The sequence below is a fragment of the Cynocephalus volans genome, chromosome 5, assembly GCF_027409185.1.
Source record: "Cynocephalus volans isolate mCynVol1 chromosome 5, mCynVol1.pri, whole genome shotgun sequence".
Classification (NCBI taxonomy): domain Eukaryota; kingdom Metazoa; phylum Chordata; class Mammalia; order Dermoptera; family Cynocephalidae; genus Cynocephalus; species Cynocephalus volans.
Window position 1 is genome coordinate 80,616,945 of NC_084464.1, and position 24,123 is coordinate 80,641,067.

At 37.8% G+C, this 24,123-nt stretch overlaps 2 protein-coding genes across 4 annotated transcripts in view; one reads left to right on the forward strand and one right to left on the reverse strand.

Annotated features, from left to right (window-relative positions):
• FILIP1 (filamin A interacting protein 1) overlaps positions 1-24,123 on the reverse strand; it is a 204,502-nt gene that overhangs the window by 114,015 nt on the left and 66,364 nt on the right. For all 3 annotated transcript variants that reach the window (XM_063098143.1, XM_063098141.1, XM_063098142.1), the window contains one exon: positions 13,457-13,738. In XM_063098143.1, coding sequence (XP_062954213.1) covers positions 13,457-13,732 — 276 coding nt within the window. In that variant the 5' untranslated portion in view covers positions 13,733-13,738. The remainder of the gene's footprint in view (positions 1-13,456; positions 13,739-24,123) is intronic.
• Positions 2,341-4,052, forward strand: LOC134377833 (L-lactate dehydrogenase A chain). Its single transcript, XM_063096561.1, has one exon. It carries the CDS (start codon positions 2,427-2,429, stop codon positions 3,423-3,425), a length of 999 nt encoding a protein of 332 aa, XP_062952631.1. The 5' UTR covers positions 2,341-2,426; the 3' UTR covers positions 3,426-4,052.

The window sequence follows — 24,123 nt, forward strand, 5'->3', positions numbered from 1 at the left end:
CAGCGCCGAGAACACGGAAGGCAACAAACCAGAGACAGAGCGAGCGCCCGACCTGGCACAGCACTGTGAGTGATCCCTGGCCCACGCGGCTCCCGCCTGCACCACCAGGCCACTCACTGCCCCGGTGCTGCCTCCATCTTCCCAGGTGCGGGCAGCTCCGCCCTGCTCGGCCATCACTGAGCCCATTTGCTTGGCCTGGCGCGGGGCTTTCCGGACCCTGCGGGCCGGCCTCCTCTCCCACTCCCTCCGCGGTTCTCTGGCGGGGCTGGGGGTGTGGGGCGTCCCGACCAGTGTTGGGAGGGCTAGAAAGTACGGGCGGGCCGACTGTCACTCCACCACACCCTGGACTCCGGCCCCGGTAAACTTCCTGTTACTGGGAGGCAGATAACATCTCTGCGACCACCAGTTTGGAAAAAAGCCTAACGAATTTCTGGTTGGGAATAGTGTGGTAGGAGAGTTCCCAGGTCCGCTTGAACCTGCCGGAGAGCAGGCTGCAGGCAGGCACTAGACTCGGTTTATACCGGGGGGATACAAAGGTGAACAAGACCCGAGAAAGATCTACACAGTGCTACAAAGGCACCCAGAGAGACCGGTTGTCTGTGCCTAGCAGAAACCTGATAGACTTCCTGGGCGAGGCGGTGCTGAGCAGGGTCTTGAAGGCCCAGCTGATAGACGAGGGGTGCAGAAGACACGCCCCAGCCCAGCACAGTGTGCACAGAGGGGGGAGACTCGACAGAAACCACACACCCGGTGGGGTCGCCACTGCACGATCTAACAGCCTGGGCCAGAGCACACGGAACGGGGAGAAGTCCTGTACAGAAAGTGAAAGCTCAACAGAGATCACACACCCTGTGGTACGTGATCCACCAGCCCAGCAGAGTACAAGCTGACCAGAAAGGTGGATCCCCGGAGAAGCCCAAGACCCGAGGCAACCACACACACAAGACACTAGAGGCCAACTGAGCAGTCACGGCGGGAGCCATACCAAATTAGCAACCACAGCAACATCCTAGTTAGTCATTAGTCTCAAACCGGTGGACTGTGAAACCCCCTGCCACAATGAATAAACACCAAAAAAAAGACACCAGAAATACAAAAAATCAAGAAAGTACACCACCAAAAGTTAATAAATCTCATACTCTAGATCCTATAGAACAAGAAGCCCTTGAAATAACTGACAAGGAATTTCGAGTGATAATTCTAAGGAAACTGAATGAGATACAAGAAAACTCAGCTAGACATCATGATGAAATGAGGAAAAGTATACAGGATCTGAAAGAGGAAATATACAAGGAAATCAATGTCCTGAAAAAAAATGTAGCAGAACTTGCTGAACTGAAGAAATTATTCAGCGAAATAAAAAACACAACGGAGAGTTTAACCAGCAGGCTTGTCGAAGTTGAAGAGAGAACCTCTGAACTTGAAGATGGGCTGTTTGAAATAACACAAGCAGACAAAAAGAAAGAAAAAAGAATCAAGGACATGGAAGAAAATCTGAGAGAGATATCAGACAACCTCAAGCGCTCAAATATCCGAGTCATGGGTATTCCAGAAGGGGAGGAAAATGGAGATTCCATAGAAAACATATTCAACAAAATAGTGGCAGAAAACTTCCCAGGTATAGGAAAAATCACAAATCTTCAGATCCAGGAAGCTCAACGATCTCCAAACGTATTCAACCCAAAAAGGCCTTCTCCAAGACATGTCATAGTCAAATTGGCAAAACTCAGAGACAAAGAGAGAATCTTAAAAGCTGCAAGAGAGAAGCGTCAAATCACCTATAAGGGAGCCCCAATCAGGTTAACATCAGACTTCTCATCACAAACCCTAAAAGCTAGAAAGGAATGGGATGATATTTTCAAAATACTAAAAGACAAAGATTGCCAGCCAAGAATACTCTACCCTGCAAGGCTATCCTTCCGAAATGAGGGGCAAATAGTATATTTCTCAGACAAACAAAAACTGCGGGAGTTCACTACCACAAGACCACCCTTACAAGAAATCCTCAAGGGAGTACTGGGTTTGGTTCCCGAAAAATAACTACCACTGCCATAAAAACCTAAGAAAAATCTAAACCCGCTAGTACAATAAAAATGGCATTCATGAAGAGAAAACAAGCTAACAAAAACACTATCTACAACCTAAGGAACCAACAAACAAAGAAACCAAACAGTAAATCAGAAAGCAAGGAACAAAAGACACCTAAGACAACCAAACAACCAATAAAATGCTAGGAATAAATCAACACCTTTCAATAACAACTCTTAATGTTAAAGGCTTAAATTCCCCAATTAAAAGACACAGACTGGCTGACTGGATCAAAAAGCAGGACCCGAGCCGCTGCCGCCGAGTCCAGACCTCACTGCTGTACGCCGCTGACGCCCGCCCGACGTGCACCACCGGTTCCCTTTGGTTCCAAGTCCAGTATGGCAACTCTCAAGGATCAGCTGATTCATAATCTTCTTAAGGAGGAACAGATTCCCCAGAATAAGATTACAGTTGTTGGGGTTGGTGCTGTTGGCATGGCCTGTGCCATCAGCATTTTAGTGAAGGAACTGGCAGATGAACTTGCTCTCGTTGATGTCATAGAAGACAAACTGAAGGGAGAGATGATGGATCTGCAACATGGCAGCCTTTTCCTTAGAACACCAAAAATTGTCTCTAGCAAAGACTATAATGTGACTGCAAACTCCAAGCTGGTTATTATCACAGCTGGGGCACGTCAGCAAGAGGGAGAAAGCCGTCTTAATTTGGTTCAGCGTAATGTGAACATCTTTAAGTTCATCATTCCTAATGTTGTAAAATACAGCCCAAACTGCAAGTTGCTTGTTGTTTCCAATCCAGTGGATATCTTGACCTATGTGGCTTGGAAGATAAGTGGTTTTCCCAAAAACCGTGTTATTGGAAGTGGATGCAATCTGGATTCAGCCCGGTTCCGTTACCTGATGGGGGAAAGGCTGGGAGTTCATCCATTAAGCTGTCATGGCTGGGTCCTTGGGGAGCATGGAGACTCTAGTGTTCCTGTATGGAGTGGAGTGAATGTTGCTGGTGTCTCCCTGAAGAATCTGCACCCAGATTTAGGCACTGATACAGATAAGGAACAGTGGAAAGAGGTTCACAAGCAGGTGGTTGAGAGCGCTTATGAGGTGATCAAACTGAAAGGCTACACATCCTGGGCCATTGGACTGTCTGTGGCAGATCTGGCAGAAAGCATAATGAAGAATCTTAGGCGGGTGCATCCAGTTTCCACCATGATTAAGGGTCTCTATGGAATAAAGGATGATGTCTTCCTTAGCGTTCCTTGCATCTTGGGACAGAATGGAATCTCAGACCTTGTGAAGGTGACCCTGACTTCTGAGGAAGAGGCCCGTTTGAAGAAGAGTGCAGATACACTTTGGGGGATCCAAAAAGAGCTGCAGTTTTAAAATCTGTCAGGCTGGCAGGTTAGCTCAGTTGGTTAGAGTATGGCATTACAACACCAAGGTCAAGGTTGGGATCCCCATTCCAGCCAGCTGCCAAAAAAATAATCTTCTACTGTCATACCACTTCACTGTCTAGGCTACAACAGAATTTTAGTTGGAGGTTGTTTGTGCATGTTGTCCTTTTTTCATAAAGTTAGAAATAGAAATGGTTTGTAAAATCTTATAGCTATATCCTGATGCTGGATGGTACTTTTCTTGTATATTCCTAAACTGGTTAGTGTAAAATAGTTCTACCACCTTTGAGGCACCACTGCCAATGCTGCACATGCTGCAGTTGCTCTATAGACTAGATGTATGTTAACTGTATGTTATGTAACTTCTGGTTCCTTCACTAAACATGCCCACTCCAACTTTTTTCCCAATCATTCACATCATGGGATCCAGTGTAAATCCAGTATTGCATGTCTTGTGCATAACTGTTCTAAATTACCTTATTTTGTGTAATATATGTATCAGAAGTGTACATTGCCATATAATGTAAAAAGAAAGATCTAAATATAATCAGTGCAACCAATTATGTAAGTGTCATACCAACTAAAACACCAAATAAACCTTGAACAGTGAAAAAAAAAAAAAAAAAAAAAAAAAAAAAGCAGGACCCAACTATATGCTGCCTACAAGAGACCCACCTCACCCATAAAGATTCACACAGACTAAGAGTGAAAGGATGGAAAAAGATTTACCATGCAAACAGAAAAGAAAAACGAGCAGGAGTGGCTATTCTTATATCTGACAAAATAGACTTTAAACTAAAAACCATAAAAAGAGACAATGAGGGACACTACTTAATGATAAAAGGACTGATCCATCAAGAAGACATAACAATCATAAATATGTACGCACCCAATGTTGGAGCAGCCAGATTTATAAAACAAACTCTATTAGACCTAAAGAAGGAAATAGACACTAATACCATAATAGCAGGGGACCTGAACACTCCACTGTCAATATTAGACAGATCATCTAGGCAAAGAATCAGTAGAGAAACACAAGATCTAAACAAGACTCTAGACCAATTGGAATTGGCAGATATCTACAGAACATTCCACCCAACAACCTCAGAATATTCATTCTTCTCATCAGCACATGGATCATTCTCCAGGATAGATCACATATTAGGTCACAAATCAAGTCTCAATAAATTCAAAAAAATTGGAATTATCCCATGTATCTTCTCAGACCACAATGGATTAAAACTAGAAATTAATAACAAACAAAACTCTGGAAACTATGCAAACACATGGAAATTAAACAGCATTCTACTTAATGACATATGGGTCCAAGAAGAAATCAAGCAGGAAATCAAAAAGTTTATTGAAACTAATGAAAACAATGATACATCATACCAAAACCTGTGGGATACTGCAAAAGCAGTATTGAGGGGAAAATTTATTGCGTTAAATGCTCACTTCAGAAGAATGGAAAGATGGCAAGTGAACAACCTAACACTTCACCTTAAAGAACTAGAAAAACAAGAACAATCCAATCCTAAAGTTAGCAGACGGAAAGAAATCATTAAGATCAGAGCAGAACTGAATGAAATTGAAAACCAAAAAACAATTCAAAAGATCAACGAATCAAAAAGTTGGTTTTTTGAAAAGATAAATAAAATTGACAAACCATTAGCATGGCTAACAAAAAAAAGAAGAGAGAAGACTCAAATAACAAAAATTAGAAATGAAAAAGGCGATATTACAACTGATTCATCTGAAATACAAGGAATCATTCGAGACTACTATAAACAACTATACGCCAACAAACTTGAAAATCTGGAGGAAATGGATAAATTTCTGGACACACACAAGCTCCCAAAACTGAACCGTGAAGACGTAGAAAATTTGAACAGACCAATAACAATAAAGGAGATTGAAGCTGTTATCAGAAGGCTCCCAACAAAGAAAAGCCCAGGACCAGATGGATTCACAGCAGAATTTTACCAAACATTCAAAGAGGAATTGACACCGATTCTTTACAAACTATTCCAAAAGATTGAAACGGACGCAAATCTCCCAAACTCATTCTATGAAGCAAACATCATCCTGATACCAAAACCAGGTAAAGATATAACCAAAAAAGAAAACTACAGGCCGATATCCTTGATGAATATAGATGCAAAAATCCTCACTAAAATACTAGCAAACAGAATACAGCAACACATACGAAAAATTATTCATCATGATCAAGTGGGATTCATCCCAGGGATGCAAGGTTGGTTCAACATACGCAAATCAATAAATGTGATACACCATATTAATAAACTCAAACACCAGGACCATATGATCATCTCTATAGATGCTGAAAAAGCATTTGATAAAGTTCAGCACTCATTCATGACAAAGACCCTCTCTAAGTTAGGTATAGAGGGAAAGTATCTCAATATAATTAAAGCCATATATGCCAAACCCACTGCCAATATCATCCTGAATGGGGAAAAGCTGAAAGCTTTTCCTTTAAGAACAGGCACTAGACAAGGATGCCCACTCTCACCACTCCTATTCAACATAGTGTTGGAAGTACTAGCCAGAGCAATCAGAGAAGAGAAGGAAATAAAGGGCATCCAGATTGGAAAAGATGAAGTCAAACTGTCCCTGTTTGCAGATGACATGATCCTATATATCGAACAGCCTAAAACCTCTACAAAAAAACTGTTGGAATTGATAAATGATTTCAGCACAGTAGCAGGATACAAAATCAACACACAAAAATCAGTAGCATTTCTTTTCTCCAATAGTGAACATGCAGAACGAGAAATCAAGAAAGCCTGCCCATTTACAATAGCCACCAAAAAAATAAAATACTTAGGAATTGAGTTAACCAAGGAGGTGAAATATCTCTATAATGAGAACTACAAACCACTGCTGAGAGAAATTAGAGAGGATACAAGAAGATGGAAAGATATTCCATGCTCTTGGATTGGAAGAATCAACATAGTGAAAATGTCCATACTACCCAAAGTGATATACAAATTCAATGCAATCCCCATCAAAATTCCAAAGACATTTTTCTCAGAAATGGAAAAAACTATTCAGACATTTATATGGAACAATAAAAGACCACGAATAGCCAAAGCAATGCTCAGCAAAAAAAATAAAGCTGGAGGCATAACACTACCTGACTTTAAGCTATACTACAAAGCTATAATAACCAAAACAGTATGGTACTGGCATAAAAACAGACACACTGACCAATGGAATAGAATAGAGAATCCAGAAATCAACCCACACACTTACTGCCATCTGATCTTTGACAAAGGCACCAAGCCTATTCACTGGGGAAGGGACTGCCTCTTCAGCAAGTGGTGTTGGGATAACTGGATATCGATATGCAGGAGAATGAAACTAGATCCATACCTCTCACCGTATACTAAAATCAACTCAAAATGGATTAAGGATTTAAATATACACCCTGAGACAATAAAACTTCTTAAAGAAAACATAGGGGAAACACTTCAGGAAATAGGACTGGGCACAGACTTCATGAATACGACCCCAAAAGCACGGGCAACCAAAGGAAAAATAAACAAATGGGATTATATCAAACTAAAAAGCTTCTGCACAGCAAAAGAAACAATTAAAAGAGTTAAAAGACAACCAACAGAGTGGGAGAAAATATTTGCAAAATATACATCTGACAAAGGATTAATATCCAGAATATATAAGGAACTCAAACAACTTTACAAGAAGAAAACAAGCAACCCAATTAAAAAATGGGCAAAAGAGCTAAGTAGGCATTTCTCTAAGGAAGATATCCAAATGGCCAACAGACATATGAAAAAATGCTCAACATCACTCAGCATCCGGGAAATGCAAATCAAAACCACATTGAGATACCATCTAACCCCAGTTAGGATGGCTAAAATCCAAAAGACTATGAACGATAAATGCTGGCGAGGCTGCGGAGAAAAAGGAACTCTCATACATTGTTGGTGGGACTGCAAAATGGTGCAGCCTCTATGGAAAATGGTATGGAGGTTCCTTAAACAATTGCAAATAGATCTACCATACGACCCAGCCATCCCACTGTTGGGAATATACCCAGAGGAATGGAAATCATCAAGTCGAAGGTATACCTGTTCCCCAATGTTCATCGCAGCACTCTTTACAATAGCCAAGAGTTGGAACCAGCCCAAATGCCCATCATCAGATGAGTGGATACGGAAAATGTGGTACATCTACACAATGGAATACTACTCAGCTATAAAAACGAATGAAATACTGCCATTTGCAACAACATGGATGGACCTTGAGAGAATTATATTAAGTGAAACAAGTCAGGCACAGAAAGAGAAATACCACATGTTCTCACTTATTGGAGGGAGCTAAACATTAATATATAAATTCACACACACACATACACACACACACACACAAATCGGGGGGGGGAGGGAAGAAGATATAACAACCACAATTACTTGAAGTTGATACAACAAGCAAACAGAAAGGACATTGTTGGGGGGCGGGGGGGGAGGGAGAAGGGAGGGAGGTTTTGGTGATGGGGAGCATTAATCAGCTACAATGTATATCGACAAAATAAAATTTAAAAAAAAAAAATAAAATAAAAAAAAAAAAATAAAAATAAAGAAGAGAGAAATTTGGCTTAGCTGGCTGTGTCCAAAAAAAGAAAAAAGAAAAATTCACACACACACACACACACACACACACACACACAAATATATATATATATATATATATATATATATATATTCTAAATTTCTGGATTTTCAACTGGAATGTTACTCTATATCTTTAACTTCACTTCTCAACCCACTGAAAATGGGCTGAAACTCACTGAAACTGCTCTGGCAAACATTCTTAGTCACTTTCAGATTCACAAACCCAAAGAGACACACTTCAGTCCTATCCAACTAGACCTTTCTGCCAATTTGACTAAACGAACCTCCTTCTTCGTGACACTCTGGACCCCTGACTTCTGCATCACCCTGCTTTACTGGGATCCTCACACCTTTGACTTTTTTTTTTTTTTTTTTTTTGGACCTCTTATTTGTAGTCTCCTATTGACCTTCACCAAATACTTCACTTAAACCAAACTATCCACTGATGAACACGGCCCTTACTTTCCCACCCACTCTGGCCAATTCTGCTCATATTGGTCCCTACGCTCATCTCTATCTATCCAAATCTACCCATTCTTCAAGGCCCAATTTTTTAGTGAAGCATTCACTTATATCCTGAGATTTTCATAATTTTTCTGTCCCATGTATTTCCGTAATTTGTACTGAAATTACCTTATAGAATACTAATTCCTATATATTCTCATCTATCTTCCGGGTCATGAGCTCTTTCTTCATGACTGCTTAATACCTAGTGCCTAGAACCACACTTGGCATATAGTAAGAGCTCATCAAATTTTAGCTACAAGTACTATTATTATTCACTTTTGCATTCCTCAGACCTCTCACATAGCAATGTTTCTTAAATATTGTAAGATCAATCAATTTTGAGTTAATTCATTATTAATTAAATAAAGGCTTAAAAATGAATGAACTCCCCTGGTATTAAGGAAGTGCAAATAGAAGGCTTACCCATAGTATGAGTGATCTTCAAAAATTTCATGGAAAGATTTGTATTATCTTTTAATTCTATTTTTCTACGAACTTTCTGAAGTACCCTCATAGGTGGTGGAGTGGTAAAGAGAAACTAGTAAGCAAGATTTTTAAAAATGGCTAGGAATCCCGAAAGGACAAAATAGAGGACAGCTTCTAACAACCACAGGCATACATCTTTTTGTAAGTTATCTTTGAAATACGATACCTTCTTCTGCCAGTCATCCAGGATGAAGACAGATTTCTCATTGTGTCAATGGCTCCATCTCTGGCTTAGCTAGAGACAGAGAACATCAAAGCCAAATGGAATGGTGGTACATCATCTAGTTGAATTATCTAGTTTTCTCTGTGCCTCCTCATTCACAAGTAAAATAGAATTAACTGCAATGATAAAGGGAGAAATGATGAAATCCAATTTGTGGGGTTTTTTTTCTAAAATGTATTCAAGTGGGTGAATCAAGGGAATTTACTATAAAATGGCTTTTTTTTTTTTGCATCAAGAAAAAATTAATTTTGTGTCTTGTTCTTAAAGGATTTGATGAGAATATCATTTTGCCAAGTCTTCTGTGTTATGGCTTTTTGATGTGAGTACCATTTCTTTTCAACTTTTGTCGTTTTTAGCACGGCCAAGTTAAATGGCTTTTTTAAAGTGCTATTTTTGGACAAATACAAAGGGACATTAATCATGGTGCCCAAGTGATGGTCTGGGTGTACTATTTCATTACTTTCAGTTTAGTCTGGGAAATACGTAGCCAGTTTTTCACCCAGAGAGTAAAAATGTTCCAATTTATTAGAAAGTACTTGTTATTGGAAGCAGTCAATGACAGAAGTGTAATAATGAAAACCATCCCAGCTACTTCTATGCAGGCAATGCCGGCCAGTCTTTGTGCTCAGACCACAGGCCTGCATCTGCTGAGGCGTGGCTTGAAAAGTTTGGACGATATCCTTCTCCAAGACAAGGTTCATGACATTACCACTTCTAGACAAGACTCCTTAAAATGCAGAAATTCCAGCAATGGGCAATTCCATTTCTAATACATACCCATTAAAGGTATGCTTCAAGAGTTCACGGGATACCTGGGCTGGCAAACAAAACAATACATTTGCAAATTTTGTGAAGAGCTAATGCCAGTAATAAAGGTCATGTTGTTTATAATGTTGGTTCAACAAATTCCCATAGGTCACTTAACAGAGTCCAAGGGTAGCAGGACACTGGTGTACCAGAAAACACACAGAATTGTCTACAGTGTCCAAAATGCTAGATATGGAGTTAGAGAAAATGGGAAAGATCAAAAAAGAGTCAGAAAAGGTATGAAAAGCCTGCAGGAGCCTTCGTCTTCTCCTTCCTTCAAGTCACTTGCAAGGTGTACCTCCTACAGGCAGCTTTGATCTTGATCTTATCTCCCCAATTCTATAAGCCCTTTTCTCTGCGTTGCCCTACTTCTTTTGACCTGGAGATGCTGCAGGGGTGTGGATCTACACCCCCCAAGGCTGCACTGTTGCACAACTTCAAGGTACATCGCCCTTGGAGTAGAGAATCCGAAGCCACAGAGTTGTGCAGTGCCCAGCCTGCATGGCCATGTGGCATCCCTGCCTTCCCCCATTTTTCTCACTGTCTAGGTTGCACCAAATGTCAAGGCTCAGATTCCATTCCATCTCCCTGATGTGAAAGAAACCTTCTTCAATCATTCTTACCTAAAAATTCTCACCTTCTCACAAAATAGCTTTGGCTCATGGGTTTACAATGTGAGTCTACTTGAAAGAAATTCTGGAGGCCAAGAATAATTATTAAAGTCTTGGAGCCCAAACCACCCTTGAACATTTCCAGAATGTTAAGTGATATAACAGGAAGCACACTGGACTGAGAGACAGGAAATTTGGATCTAGAGCAACTGTAACTAAATTTCTGTGTGACCTTGAGCAAGTCACATAACTTGTGTGTCGGTTTCACGTTTGTAATATAAAGGAGGTGGGATAGATAGGACACCCTGAAGGTGCTTAAGAGTCCTGATATTTTGGGAACTTTGTAACATCACCTCCAGAATAAGAGCATTTGAGTCACATACAGCCACCAGTAAGTGGAGAGCAATAGGTAGCCTTTGAAGACAACTCACTAAATGCTCCACACATGTCAGATCATATGGCATATAGGCCTGAGCTGAGGGCAACTTACCTCCCAAGGCACATTTCTGCCTCTACTCCCAGCACCAGCCCTTCAGAGAGATTTTTTTTCTTATCTCTAGTCAGTCGGACAAATCTAGCACATGGCTGCCACATTTTTCACCAGCCCACTCACACTTGCTAGCGCCAACTGCTTCCCACGCTAAGCTACAACTACCTGCCCCCCTGGGACAATGCTGATAGAGGACAAGTGTCTACTACAAGAGCATATATCTACAGCTCTAAATATAGGAACACTCTCATTTTAAACAAATCTAATATTGCAAAATGCGCATTTACAAGTGTTTTTAAAATTTACAACTTACATATATGTACTTGCGTATATGTGTGTGCATATAAATATATGTATATGGGACAGAATCTTTGCTTTGCAAATAAATCAACAATGGAATTCCTTAAAATACCAGGTCCTTCATTTCTCTTTCCTTTTGCCACCTCCCCCACAAATATCTTACACTTTTTACTTATTTATAGCTGCTCAGAAATACATCTATTATGTAAGGTCATAAAGATTGATGGAAAGCAAAATGCATTTCTTTGGAGCCTTCTGGCTAATTTCTTTAACGTCCCGGGTGTGTGAGCTTATATTTTGCATACCTAGGATCTGGAACCATATCTAGCACCACTAAGAAAATAAAAGCCACATGAATCTTAAATACCTTGCAGAGTCCACCATAACATGTCTTCTACAAGACTATTCTGCAAGAGCCACAGGCTTCGCAAGAGCTACCATGGCTGGAGGGAAGTGAGCTGATCATGTTTCTTTGTGAAGGTTTCTAAGGCAATGTCATACCTTTCACTCACTCAGGTCAATAGCTGTCAGCTGGGGGCAGTTTAAAACAGTTGGAGTAATTCTGCCTCCTTACACAATAAATGTTAATAGACAAAACACTAACCACATTTCTGGTAAAGCTATTTTTAGTAATGGTGGTGCTCTGGAAAATTTCAGCTTTGCTGTGAAATGCAAATGTGATTTTTCTCAATCTGTAAATGGTAAGCTCAATCATATTTGTTTGTTTGTTTGTTTGTTTAATTGAGTTTTGTATGTTTTATATTTCTCTTCACCCCAGGGATTTCCTTATCTGTTTGCACACACAGTTGAAAACAGGAACAGAGTGGCTCACCCTAGTTTAGGGTAGGTTGCAAATTACCTCTCTGATGCTACAGCACCAGTAAGCCAACCAAAGTTTCATTTCATGCAATTGTTAGTATTCCCTTGGAGGCTCGTGCAAGCTAAGAACTTAATAAAAACAAAAAGGAAAACAGTAACTCCCCTCTTAAGTCATCCTCTCTTCATTAAAAAAAGAAAAAAGAAAAGAAAAAAAGAAGTTATTGTTCCCCTACTTCCAGAAATACGGCTCAGAAACTCAGAAGAATCCCAAATGCTTCCTGGATCCCTAAAAACATAGACTTAATGTGAGGGGCCTGGCTCATGGCAGGTAGATAAGGTCAGTTGGGGTGGAAAGAGTAAAGAGCACTGGACCAAGAATCAGGAGGAGGCCTGAGATGAGATCTGTACAAACCATTTAATCCTTCTAGGCCTCAGTTTCCTCATTTATAAAATACAGATAATGGTACCCAATTGTTACTGAGATCAAATGTGATAATAAACTTGAAAATGCTTTAGGAAATCATTAGATTCTTCACTACACAATGCTCTGCTTATTAGTGTACATTTTAATCCCTATGAGGTTGTAGAAAATTGAGGCTAAAAGTTATTGAAAAAATGAGAAGACTGGGCAGTAAGACTGGTTTTAACAAAGCCTTCTTTCTTTCTCTCTTCCTCTCTCTTTTCCTCTATCTCCCCATTTCTCTTTTACTCTAACTTCTAGAAAAAAAGCAAAAGTAACAATTGACCTTAACTCTCCATGCTAATAATCATTACTTTTCCATGTTTTTCAACCACAGTCAATGTCTAAATTAGATAACCTAATTGATCACCTACTAAGTGCAGGGACCTGTATTAAATTATTACTAAAATCATGTCATGAAGAAATTTTCTGCTTGTAAAGAAAGTTGAAGTTGGAATCAGCCCCTTTTCTTTTATCGTTCATTCAACAAAAATTTATTCACTGCAAACTTGTCCTGAGCACTAGGGATTTAGAAATGAACAAGAAGACATATCTCCTTTCCCCACGAAGTTCACAATCTAGTGAAGAGGATGGATTTATAGTCTCTTATTTTATAGTGTAGGAACTAGAGACACAATGATGAGAAAGTTTGACTCTACCTGCAACTCCCCCTCCATTATACTGAGTAGCTGGATGAGGTCTTCTTTGGATAACTCCAGGGATTTCTTAGTCTTTCGTTCACTTTGTCCAGATGGTTTCAGGTGTCGTTTGACAGTTCCTGAGGCCATGATATCATCCTCCTTTCTATTTGATTTATTTTTCTTTTTTGCATCTTCTGAGAGACTTTTATCATCAGCATTACTGATGATAGAGGACTTGGGGCAGGAGATATGCCCGTTAGGTGAACTTTCACCGCCTTGGTTTCGCGATCTCATTCCCACCTACAACACATGAGAAAAGATAAAATATTCTTTATTACTGCCAAAATTATCTTTGTCTAAATATTTAGAAACATATAGCAGTTTTACAATACCACCAATAAAGAAAAACCAAAAGATCAGTCACAGCTAGCTTCCTTATAGCTTTAATGAATATGTCATTAAAATCTTCAGGAATACACTTTGACGGCCTTCAGGAAAAAGTAAAAACATGATTCTAATCTGACAAATATCTTGGGGCAAATGACCAAGATCAATACTAGCAGTGCTAAGTAACGTCTACCGTACGTATCTTTGATACAACATGATGAGAACGTCACTTTATCTTTGTGATCTTCCTCCCTAAAACGCTTTAACCCATCCTAATAATGAGAAAAAGCACAAGACAAACCCCATGTAAGAGACATTCTACAAAATTCCTGACCAGCCCTCCATTAAACTGTCAAGATCATGAGAAACAAGGAAGATCTGAAAAACTGTCATAGCCAAGAGGAGCCTAAGGACATATGAAAAATAAATGAAATGTGGCATCCCAGATGGACTTCTGGAACAGAAAAAGTAAAAACTGAGGAAATCTGAATATAGCACAGATTTTAGTCAATAATAACCTATCAAATTTTGGTTCATTAATTGTAACAAATATACTAATGAAAGATGTTAATTATAGAGGAAAGCGGGTGGAAGATATATGAGAATCCCCTGTATTAACTTTGCAGTAATTTTGTGAACCTAAACCTTTTCTAAAATAAAAAGTTTATCTGTTTGAAAATTTAAACCTCAAACTCTGCCAGGGACCAATTGCACGTTACAACGTGCAGAAAAAAAAATCCACATAGGGCAGAAGGGCTTGAAGTAGAGAGGAAAAGGGAAAAACAGAGGGAAGAGGGTGTGTAGTTTTTAGTGATATGGAATTCTATTTTTCCATAGTCTCTTTTTCAAAATTGGGCCTTTTTATGTCAGTTATTTACAGTAATAGGAGCACAAAGAATTAAGAAAACAGATCAATTTCAAAATAAAAATTTAAAACAATATTTTGAGGCAAAGAAAGAAAAAAGACAAAGCAGCACTAAGATACTAACTTGTCCCATGGGGAGCACATTCCATGATGAATGCGTTACAGATTCTCTATCAGTCTCTGAGCAAAAGAACTTGGCCAATAGGTATGTTACAAACAAACATACTGAACTTAAAAACTAGGACTCAAAGTGCTGTGAAGAGAGCTCTTATATCCTAGGACTGTACTACAAAATTTGCCTAAACTCTTAAATATAGTAGTTAGGTGCGTGGGCTTCTTTAAAACTCACTGTATAAACAGCCCTTTCCCTGAACAGCTAAGCAACAAGATTTTCATTACTCTGTCCACATAAAATACAGGGATTTTGTTATCTGAAAGGTAAATTTCCTTTATGAACCCAGCCATACTTAAGAAACTAACGAAAGCTTTTTAAAACATTAGATTTGTAACAAAAATAAAAATGTGACGTTTCCTTTCAGTTCTTCTAGTGAATCTTGAAATCTACATTCATGCTCCATTTTTGAACTGAGCTATTATAACGGAATGGACTCTTTCATGTGTTTGTGTGATAAGCACCCTAACTTTGAACAATAGAAACCAAAAAAGTGGTGAATTTTCTTTAAGATCTCAGGGCTCTTTGAGATGATGCATGCCAAGCTACGGCTAATGTCGGAATCCTGCTCTCAGTGCCAATTGTAGAGCCACATGACTACGCTGGTTGTAACGCTCTGGTTCTGCCGGAATCCTGCCCACATGGCCAACTGTGGAGCTAGGGCTGGGTCTGGAGCTCACAGACCCTTCAAGCCCATTTTCCAGACTGGGTCACAGACACCTCACATGCCAGGTTGGGTCCCCAGACCTCTCACACGCAGGTCTATGAGCTAGGTAACCGGCAAACAGGTCCTTGGAAGTCATAGGTTGGAAAAGCACGGCCTCGGGAGGCGCTGTCGGCCCAAGGCAGACGCCAGCGACATCGCAGCGCTGCGCATGCGCACTAACTCCACCCAAACACAACCTATTAGCAAAGAATGCGTGGCACCAACCCCAGCTGGCCCCGGGAGAGGGCCTGATTAAATTGTTCTGTTTTCCCAACAATGCATCAAATATTAATTTGACAACTTCAATTTAGAGCACGAATTAATAAAATCCCAGACAATATTTTCCAAAGCACAGGAAGTGAGGTGGTGATGTTTTAAACTTAATCATACACAGTATTTGTATCTAACTGTATCATGTAGTTGTGCCTTAGCTCCCCGAATCTTCTGTTATCTTTTATAGATCTATAGCTTAAGATATTACTAAGAAAAAACAAATGCTTACCCATGTATATGTTCCATGTATTTACTCAATCATAACTGTATTTGCGAACATAAAGTGGAATCTACTTAACATCAATTCTCTTTATGTTTAGTTCTTTCTAAAAATGTGTCTATAATTAATGTTTTTAAATAAATTTTATTATAGCATCATATTAATGTCTCTCACAGAAAAAACTCCACACATTTTAGAATTATCTAATTATTGTCTATCACTAATCAAATTGGAAGCTTGAGTTTCCTGTTCCATTCCACATTAATTCACTTTGGCAGATGGAAAATCTCATGTGGTAGACCCATGATGTTAATTTTGTCTTAGTAAATATTTTTCCTCTGTGACACTGAAATTTCACATTAATTACTTTTCCTTTGACATGGGTACACAGATTTTAGTCCTTTCTTGTACTAAACAAAGCCAAATAGGGTCTTCTATATCTCCACAACAAAGTCAGCAATCAGCACCTATTCTATCTCAAGAATGCAAAAGAACTCGGCAATAACAAACTAGTCAAGAAATGTTTTAGGAAGGAATTAGCATCTATGAGGGAGAAAAACGTAATTTCTCAATAGCATAACCAAATCTGTTATCAATAATGTCCACTTTATTCTATTTTGTAGGGAGAAAATGTCCAGACAATAACAGACTTCCATGTATCACATTTAGTGACATTCATACTTTTCCCTATTTTTAATAGCTCTCACTTAAACTATTTCTTAAGTGTTACACAGTGTATGAAGTATTTTACATACAGCATCTTGTTTAATATTTATCTCAACCCTGTGAAGTAGGTGTTATTATTCTCATGTCTACAGATGAGGCAAATAAGGTTTAAAGAGATTAAGTATTTTTTCCTGGATCACACAGCTACTCCTAGTAAATAGAAAAGATAGTATTTGAATATAAGTCTGACTCCAAATATCTATGTACTATATAGCTTTCCTCTCAGTTCTTAAACACATGCAAACTGGAAAAAGGAATGCCTGGTAAATCACATGATCATGAAAAATTTACAAATGCTGACAAATGTAATGTTTTCTCACTCTACACTACAGAATTTGAGAAATCCATGGTTATGTCTTCCTCCATAGATATTTGCACTACTGCAAAACTCACATAGCAACTGAAATTAGGTTACAAGCAAAAACACTTTTTCTAACACCATTAACCTTCTGCAAAAATTGTAAAATGATGAATCATTCAAAAACCTTCCTGAGAAGCAACCTGGTGAATTATTAAAGGCACAGGTTATAAAAACAGGATGCAAAGTCTCAACAGGGACCATTACAGACTTATTGTATTAAAAGCCCCAGAGCTGAACAATAGCAAACATTTAATCAGAGTTGGCCAAATCCTGTCTATTGTGCTTACAGGGGCATCAGGCAGGTAAAAGAAAAGGCATCTGGAACACCATAGGCTTCTTAATAGTTGATTGCACAGCTGCAAGTTTGGGACATGTAGATAACAAACTTTCTGAGAGAAGCCAAGAATGCCTTTCCTTCATCTCAGTGTATATCCTTTGAAGAAAGTTCTCCCCCTAAAAAAGGTATAAATAAACTAAAGATTCACATCAGGTTTTATAACCTTTCTTTAAATTAATTTTATTTGCAGCACAGATTCTTCTCTTTAATGAGTAAATTATCCTAACATAGCTCATGAAATAGACTTACTTTTCCTTTCATAATAATTAGTCAGCAATATTTTGCATTAAATTTGCTGACTAGATGTGAAGAAAGGAAAGACCAAATGTTATTCCAGACCTCACTCTTTTATCTATGGTCATCTCTCCTCTTCATCCCTCCTTCCCCCATATATTGGGCAATACCAGAGCATACCGTCAGATGAATAATATCACAGGAATCAGAAAATGCAAAGACTTTGAGTCATTTATGCTAAACTAACAAGTTTTTCTAGGGCATCTGAACAAGTAAAAAGAAAAGAGAAAAAGGTCTACAGCAATTAACCTAGTTCCCAACCTAGTTCCCATGCCTCCTTAGCTCCTGCAAGTTTTAACCTTAAATTTTCCCTAGCACTCTCACTCCTGCCCTCGCTCTCTTTCAGATTTGTCTTTTCCTGCTATGATTCAGCATTGGTCAAAGTACTCCCCATCCCCACAACCAACAAAAACTTCTTTTCTGCATAATTAGGTTTTAGCATCTTTCCTAGGCTTCTCAAATATCCAACCCTGTCTGTTCCTGCTCTTATCTATATGTATTTTCAGGAACCTGCCTAGTACTTAGGATGAGATGCCACAATAATTTTATATACCTAAAATTTCTATTTTTAAATAACTTTGTAAAATTATAAAGAAAAATTATAATACATCATAAAAAGGAAAGCACATAATTACAGAAGAGCCTATATTTTACAGTGTGGCCTGGCAAAAGGCCTGCTGCAAGTGGGGCTTCCAGAACTTTACCACAGACTGTCCTGATTCTTTCTTTTAGACGTAAGTGACAATACCCAAGGCACCCAAAACTGAAGGCAGAAGAAAACATCTGTTCTAGTTTTACGTCATCAGTGAATTTTAAGATGCAAAAGAACAATGAAATCAGCTAGCGTATTCTCTATCAATGCCAGATTATTTCCTGTGTATATCTTATTTACTTGGTTAAATCTGCTTATAAATATCTCAACTCATGAAATGTTCAAACATGTTTCATGAGATTATCATTCGTTCTAATAACACATACTGTTCAGAAATGTTCCTAGGTTTGTCCCTAATTTTTCTTTAAAATTTTATTTCATTCTCCTCATCTTACTTATACAATAAGCCGTGTTAAATGACTTTTCACTTCTCATTATCTACACTCATTAAATTCTCAAAATAACCAAGGTTTTTGCTTACTTAAGGTATTTTTTATTCTACCAGGGCAGATCCATCCAGACAAATTGAAAATTCCTTTATATAATTTCACAAAATGTTAGAATTCAGGAAAGAGGATTCTCTTGGAGTCACTGCAGAAATGTTGTAATCAAAAGGCCAAGGAAAATATTATAACCGTGGCAAAGTAGAAAAATGTTATTCTACCCCAACTTAAAACTTTGGTGAAATATTTTATGAAGTTCTGTTTAATATTCTTCAATATCAGCAGACCTAAAGATGTTTTCCAGAAATAGGATAAAAAATAACAAGAGAATAGGTTAGGGAACTGCCACAAAATAAGAAATCTTTTAAAATGAGCACTCCTGAGTCTAAAAGAATGTACAATTTGAGTTTTAAACTTGAATGGTAAAGTAGGTGACCTCTCTTAGCAAAATTTTGAAAAAAAACCCCAAATTGACTAACTCTTTTATCATCATGTCTCCTAGAGCTGCCCTTTACTTTTCATTCCACCAGCCATAACCTAGTGCTCAAGAGCCTCCACTTACAGAAAAGCTGTATTTCCAGTTTTATCACACAATGCCTCCCATACATTTACTATGCTGGTCTAGTCACTGGCTGCTATTACATCTGGCATATTTTATTTTCATATCTTTGCTCATAAATTTCTTTCCAAAAATGGCCTGTTCTTCCCCTACACTCTTTAGGCCTTATCTGACTATTCCGACAAGTGCCATTTTTCCTTCCTCAGCAATTTTATACACTTACTTATTCTCTATGTTAATTACTTGGCACTTTCATACTTGCTTATACGATTGTTATTGCCCCAAACATACAATCTCCTTAAGGGGAGGGAATAAGACTTCTTTGTATCATCAAAATAGCAATTGATAGACATCATTTGAGGGTTTGAATTTATAACATTTTACATTTTGGAAAATAGTCTTATAAAACTCATTGCTTCCAATAAAAATGACCAGATGAAAATATAAGTAGAATCAAGAAAGATTTAGATACATTTGTGGTTAACAGATGGCCAAAAGCAATTAGTAATATTTGGAGAAATTCCTAACATGAAAAAAATAAAATTTTTATGAAAGTAACACATACACTTTGGGAAAAATTTGGTGATTAAATGTTCACTCTTATTTCCACTCTTTCCTGAAACACACTAAAATAACAATACAGAGAAAAAAAGATGTCAGAGAAAATAGTGTAAATGATAGCAAATGAGAGATGTCAACACAATTTTGAAGGATGGAAAGTGGACAGACAAATGGGTATTAACTTGGACTCCTAATTGCTGGCAGTGTGGGAAGCCAAAGAGATGCAAACAGCTGTAATTTTCCCAGCTAGGGAGGTATCAGCTCCAAAGGGCAACAGGGTCACAAGCATGCTCCAGATCACAGAGCCTGAGAGGTTGCAGTAAGATTCAAATCGGATCCCTCCACTCGAAGCTGGAACTTCTTGTACTACATTCCTGTCACTAAGCTTGACAGGTGGTATGCACAGCAATCATCAGCACCCCTCCTTGCTGCCCCTCCAAAATTTCTCTTCCCTACTCCAGCTCGTACTGACTCTTCCTCTGCTAAACTATATCACACCTAGTTTGTACCACCCATGTAGCACTTAATTATTTTACATCTGCTGTAGTTCTTGAAAGGCTTCTGGTGTTAGTCTTGTTGACCCATCTAGAATACAAACAACTTTGCATAAGAATAGTGTTTTTTTAATAATATAGTATTTTATTTACTTATTTTTATATTTATTTTTGTGGGGTACAGTTTGTTGTCTCAATACGTGCATATACTGCACATTGATTCACTTAGAGTAGATAGCACAGTTTTGTATCCATTAGTCCACCCCTTCTCCTCGCACTCCCAGCCTTTGGTAACCATTATTCTACTCTCTACTTCTATGAGAACAACTTTCTTTTCTTTTTTTTTTTTTTTAAGATTCCTCATATGAGTAAGAACATGTGGTATTTGTCTTTTTGTGCCTGACTTACTTCACTTAACATAATGGTTTCCAGTTCCATCCATGTTGCTGTAAATGGAAGCATATTATTTCTTTTTGTGGCTGAATAGTATTCCATTGTGTATATATAGCACAGTTTTTTTATCCATTCATCCATTGATGGGCATTTAGGTTGATTCCATCTCTTGCTACCATGAATAGCATTGCAGTGAACATGAGCATGCAAATGTCTTTTTGATATATTAATTTCATTTCCTTTGGCTATATACCCAGTAGTGGGTTAGCTGGGTCATAAGGTAGATTTATTTTTAGTTGCCTGAGGAAACTTCACATTCTTTTCCACAATGGCTGCATCAATTTACATTCCCATCAACAATGTAGGAGGGCTCCCTTTTACCTGTATCCTAGCCAGCATTTGTTATTTTCTGTCTTGTTGATAATAGCCTTTCTAACTAGAGTGAGATGATATATCATTATGGTTTTAATTTTCATTTCCCTGATGATTAGTGATGTTGAGCATTTTTTCATGTTCTTGTAGGCCACTTGTATGTCTTCTTTTGAAAATTGTCTCTTTAGGTCCTTTGCCCATTTTTTAATTGGGTTATTTGGTTTTTGTGCTGTTGAGTTGTTTGAGTTCCTTATATATTTTTGATATTAGCCCCTTCTCTGATGTGTAGTTTGCTAACACTTTCTCCCATTCTGTAGGTTGTCTCTTCATTTTGTTGATAGTGTCCTTTGCTGTACAGAATCTTTTTAATTTGACATAGTCCCACTTCTGTATTTTTGCTTTAGTTGCCTATGCCTGTGTAGTCTTGTTCAAAAAAGTGCTGCCCACTCCCATTTCATGTAGCATTTCCCCTATGTTTTCTTCTAGTAGTTTCATAGTTTCAGGTCTTAAATTTCAGTCTTTAATCCATTTTGAGTTGATTTTTGTGTACAGTGAGAGATAGGAGTCTAATTTCAATTTTCTGCATGTGTATATCCAGTTTTCCCAGAAACATTTATTGAAGAGGCTGTCCTTTCTTGGCTCCTTTGTCAAAAATCAGTTGGCTGTAAATGTGTGGGCTTGTGTTTGAGCTTTCTGTTCTGTTCTGTTGTTCTATTTGTCTATTTTTATGCCAGTACCATGCTGTTTTGGTTACTATAGCTTTATAGTATATTTTGAAGTCAGGAAGTATGATACCTCCAACTTTGTTCTTTTTGTTCAAGATTTCTTTAGCTATATGGGGTCTTTTGTGGTTCCATACAAACTTTAAGATCATTTTTCTATTTTTATGAAGAATGTAATTGATATTTTGATAAGGATTGCATTGAATGTGTAGATTGCTTTGGGTAATATGGACATTTTGATGATGTTAATTCTTCCAAGCCATGAACATGGAATATCTTGCCATTTATTTCTGTCTTCAATTTTTTTCACCAACGTTTTATAGTTTACATTGCAGAAGTCTTTCACCTTCTCAGTTAAATTTACTCCTAGGTATTTTGTTGGTTCTTTTTTTTTTTTTTTTTTTTTTTTTTTTGGTAGCTATTTTGAATGGGATTACTGGATTACTTTCTTGATTACTTTTGCATATAGGAAGGCTATTGATTTTTGTGTGTCAATTTTGTATCCTGCCACTATATTGAATTCATTTATTAGTTCTAGTAATTTTTGGTGGAATCATTAGGGTTTTATATGTATATGATCATGTTATCTGCAAATAGGGATAGTCTGATTTCCTCCTTTCCAATTTGGATGCTCTTTATTGCTTTCTCTTGACTTATTACACTGGCTAGAAATTTCAGTACTATGTTGAATAAGAGTGGGGAAAGTGGACATCCTTGTCTTGTTCCAGATCTCAGAAGAAAAGCCTCCAATTTTTGTCCATTCAGTTTGATATTAGCTGTGGGTTTGTCATATACAGCCTTTATTATGCTGAGATACATTCCTTCTATACCTAGTTTGTTGAATGTTTTTATCATGAAGGGGTGTTGGACTTTATCATGCTTTTTCTGCATCTATTGAAACAACCATATGTTTTTTTCCCTTCATTCTGCTGATTTGTGTACGTTGAACCATTCTTGCATCCCTGGAATGAATCCCACTTGATCACAATGAATGAACTTTTTAATGTGTTGTTGGATTTTTTTGCTAATATTTTATTGAGGATCTTCACATCTGTGTTCATTAAGGATATTGGTCTGCAGTTTTCTTTTTCTTCTTGGACCTCTTTCTGGTTTTGGTATAAAGTTGATGTTGGCCTCATAGAATGAGTTTGGAAGTATTCCCTCCTGTTAAATTTTTTGGAAGAATTTGATAAGAATTGGTTTTAGTTCTTCTTTAAATGTTTGATAGAATTTAGTAGTGAAGCCACCTGGTCCTGGGGTTTTCTTTGTTGGGAGACTTTTTGTTACTGTTTCAATCTCATTACTTGTTATTGGTCTGTTTATGGTTTCTTGTTCCTCATGATTCAACTTGGTAAGTTTCATTTGTCCAGGAATTTATCCATTTCTTCTAGTTTTCCAGTTTGCTTACATATAGTTGTTCATAGTAGTCTCTTATGATCCTTTGTATTTCTGTGGTATCAGTTGTGATGTCTCCTTTTTCATTTCTGATTTTGAGTCATCTCTTTTTTTTCTTTGTTATTCTATCTAAAGGACTATTGATTTTGTTTATCTTTTTGAAAAACCAACTCTTTGTTTCATTGACCTTTTGTATTTTTTTTAAATCTCTGAATCATTTATTTCTGCTCTGATCTTTATTCTGTCTTTCCTTCTACTGATTTTGGGTTTGGTTTGTTGTGTTTTTAGTCCCTTGAGGTGTAATGTCAGGTTGTTTTTATTTGAAGTCTTTCTTTCTTTCTTTCTTTCTTTTTTTTTTTTTTTTGATGCAAGTATTGATTGCTAAGACAAAGTAGTTGATGTGATTTCAATTTTTTAAAAATTTATTTAGACTTATTTTGTGACCTAACATATGGTCTATTCTAGAGACTGTTGCATGTGCTGAAAAGAATGTGCATTCTGTAGCTGTTAGATAAAATGTTCTATATATGTTCATTAGGTCCAATCAGCCTAGAGTAGAAATTAACTCTGATGTTTCCTGATTAATTTTCAGTCTGAATGATCTGTCCTTTGCTGAAAGTGGGGTGTTAAAGTTCCCAACTATTATTATGTTGAAGTCTATTTCTCCCATTAGGTCTATTAGTAATTGCTCTATATTTGGGTGCTCTACAGTTGGTTATGTATATATTTAGAATTATTATACCCTTTTGTTGA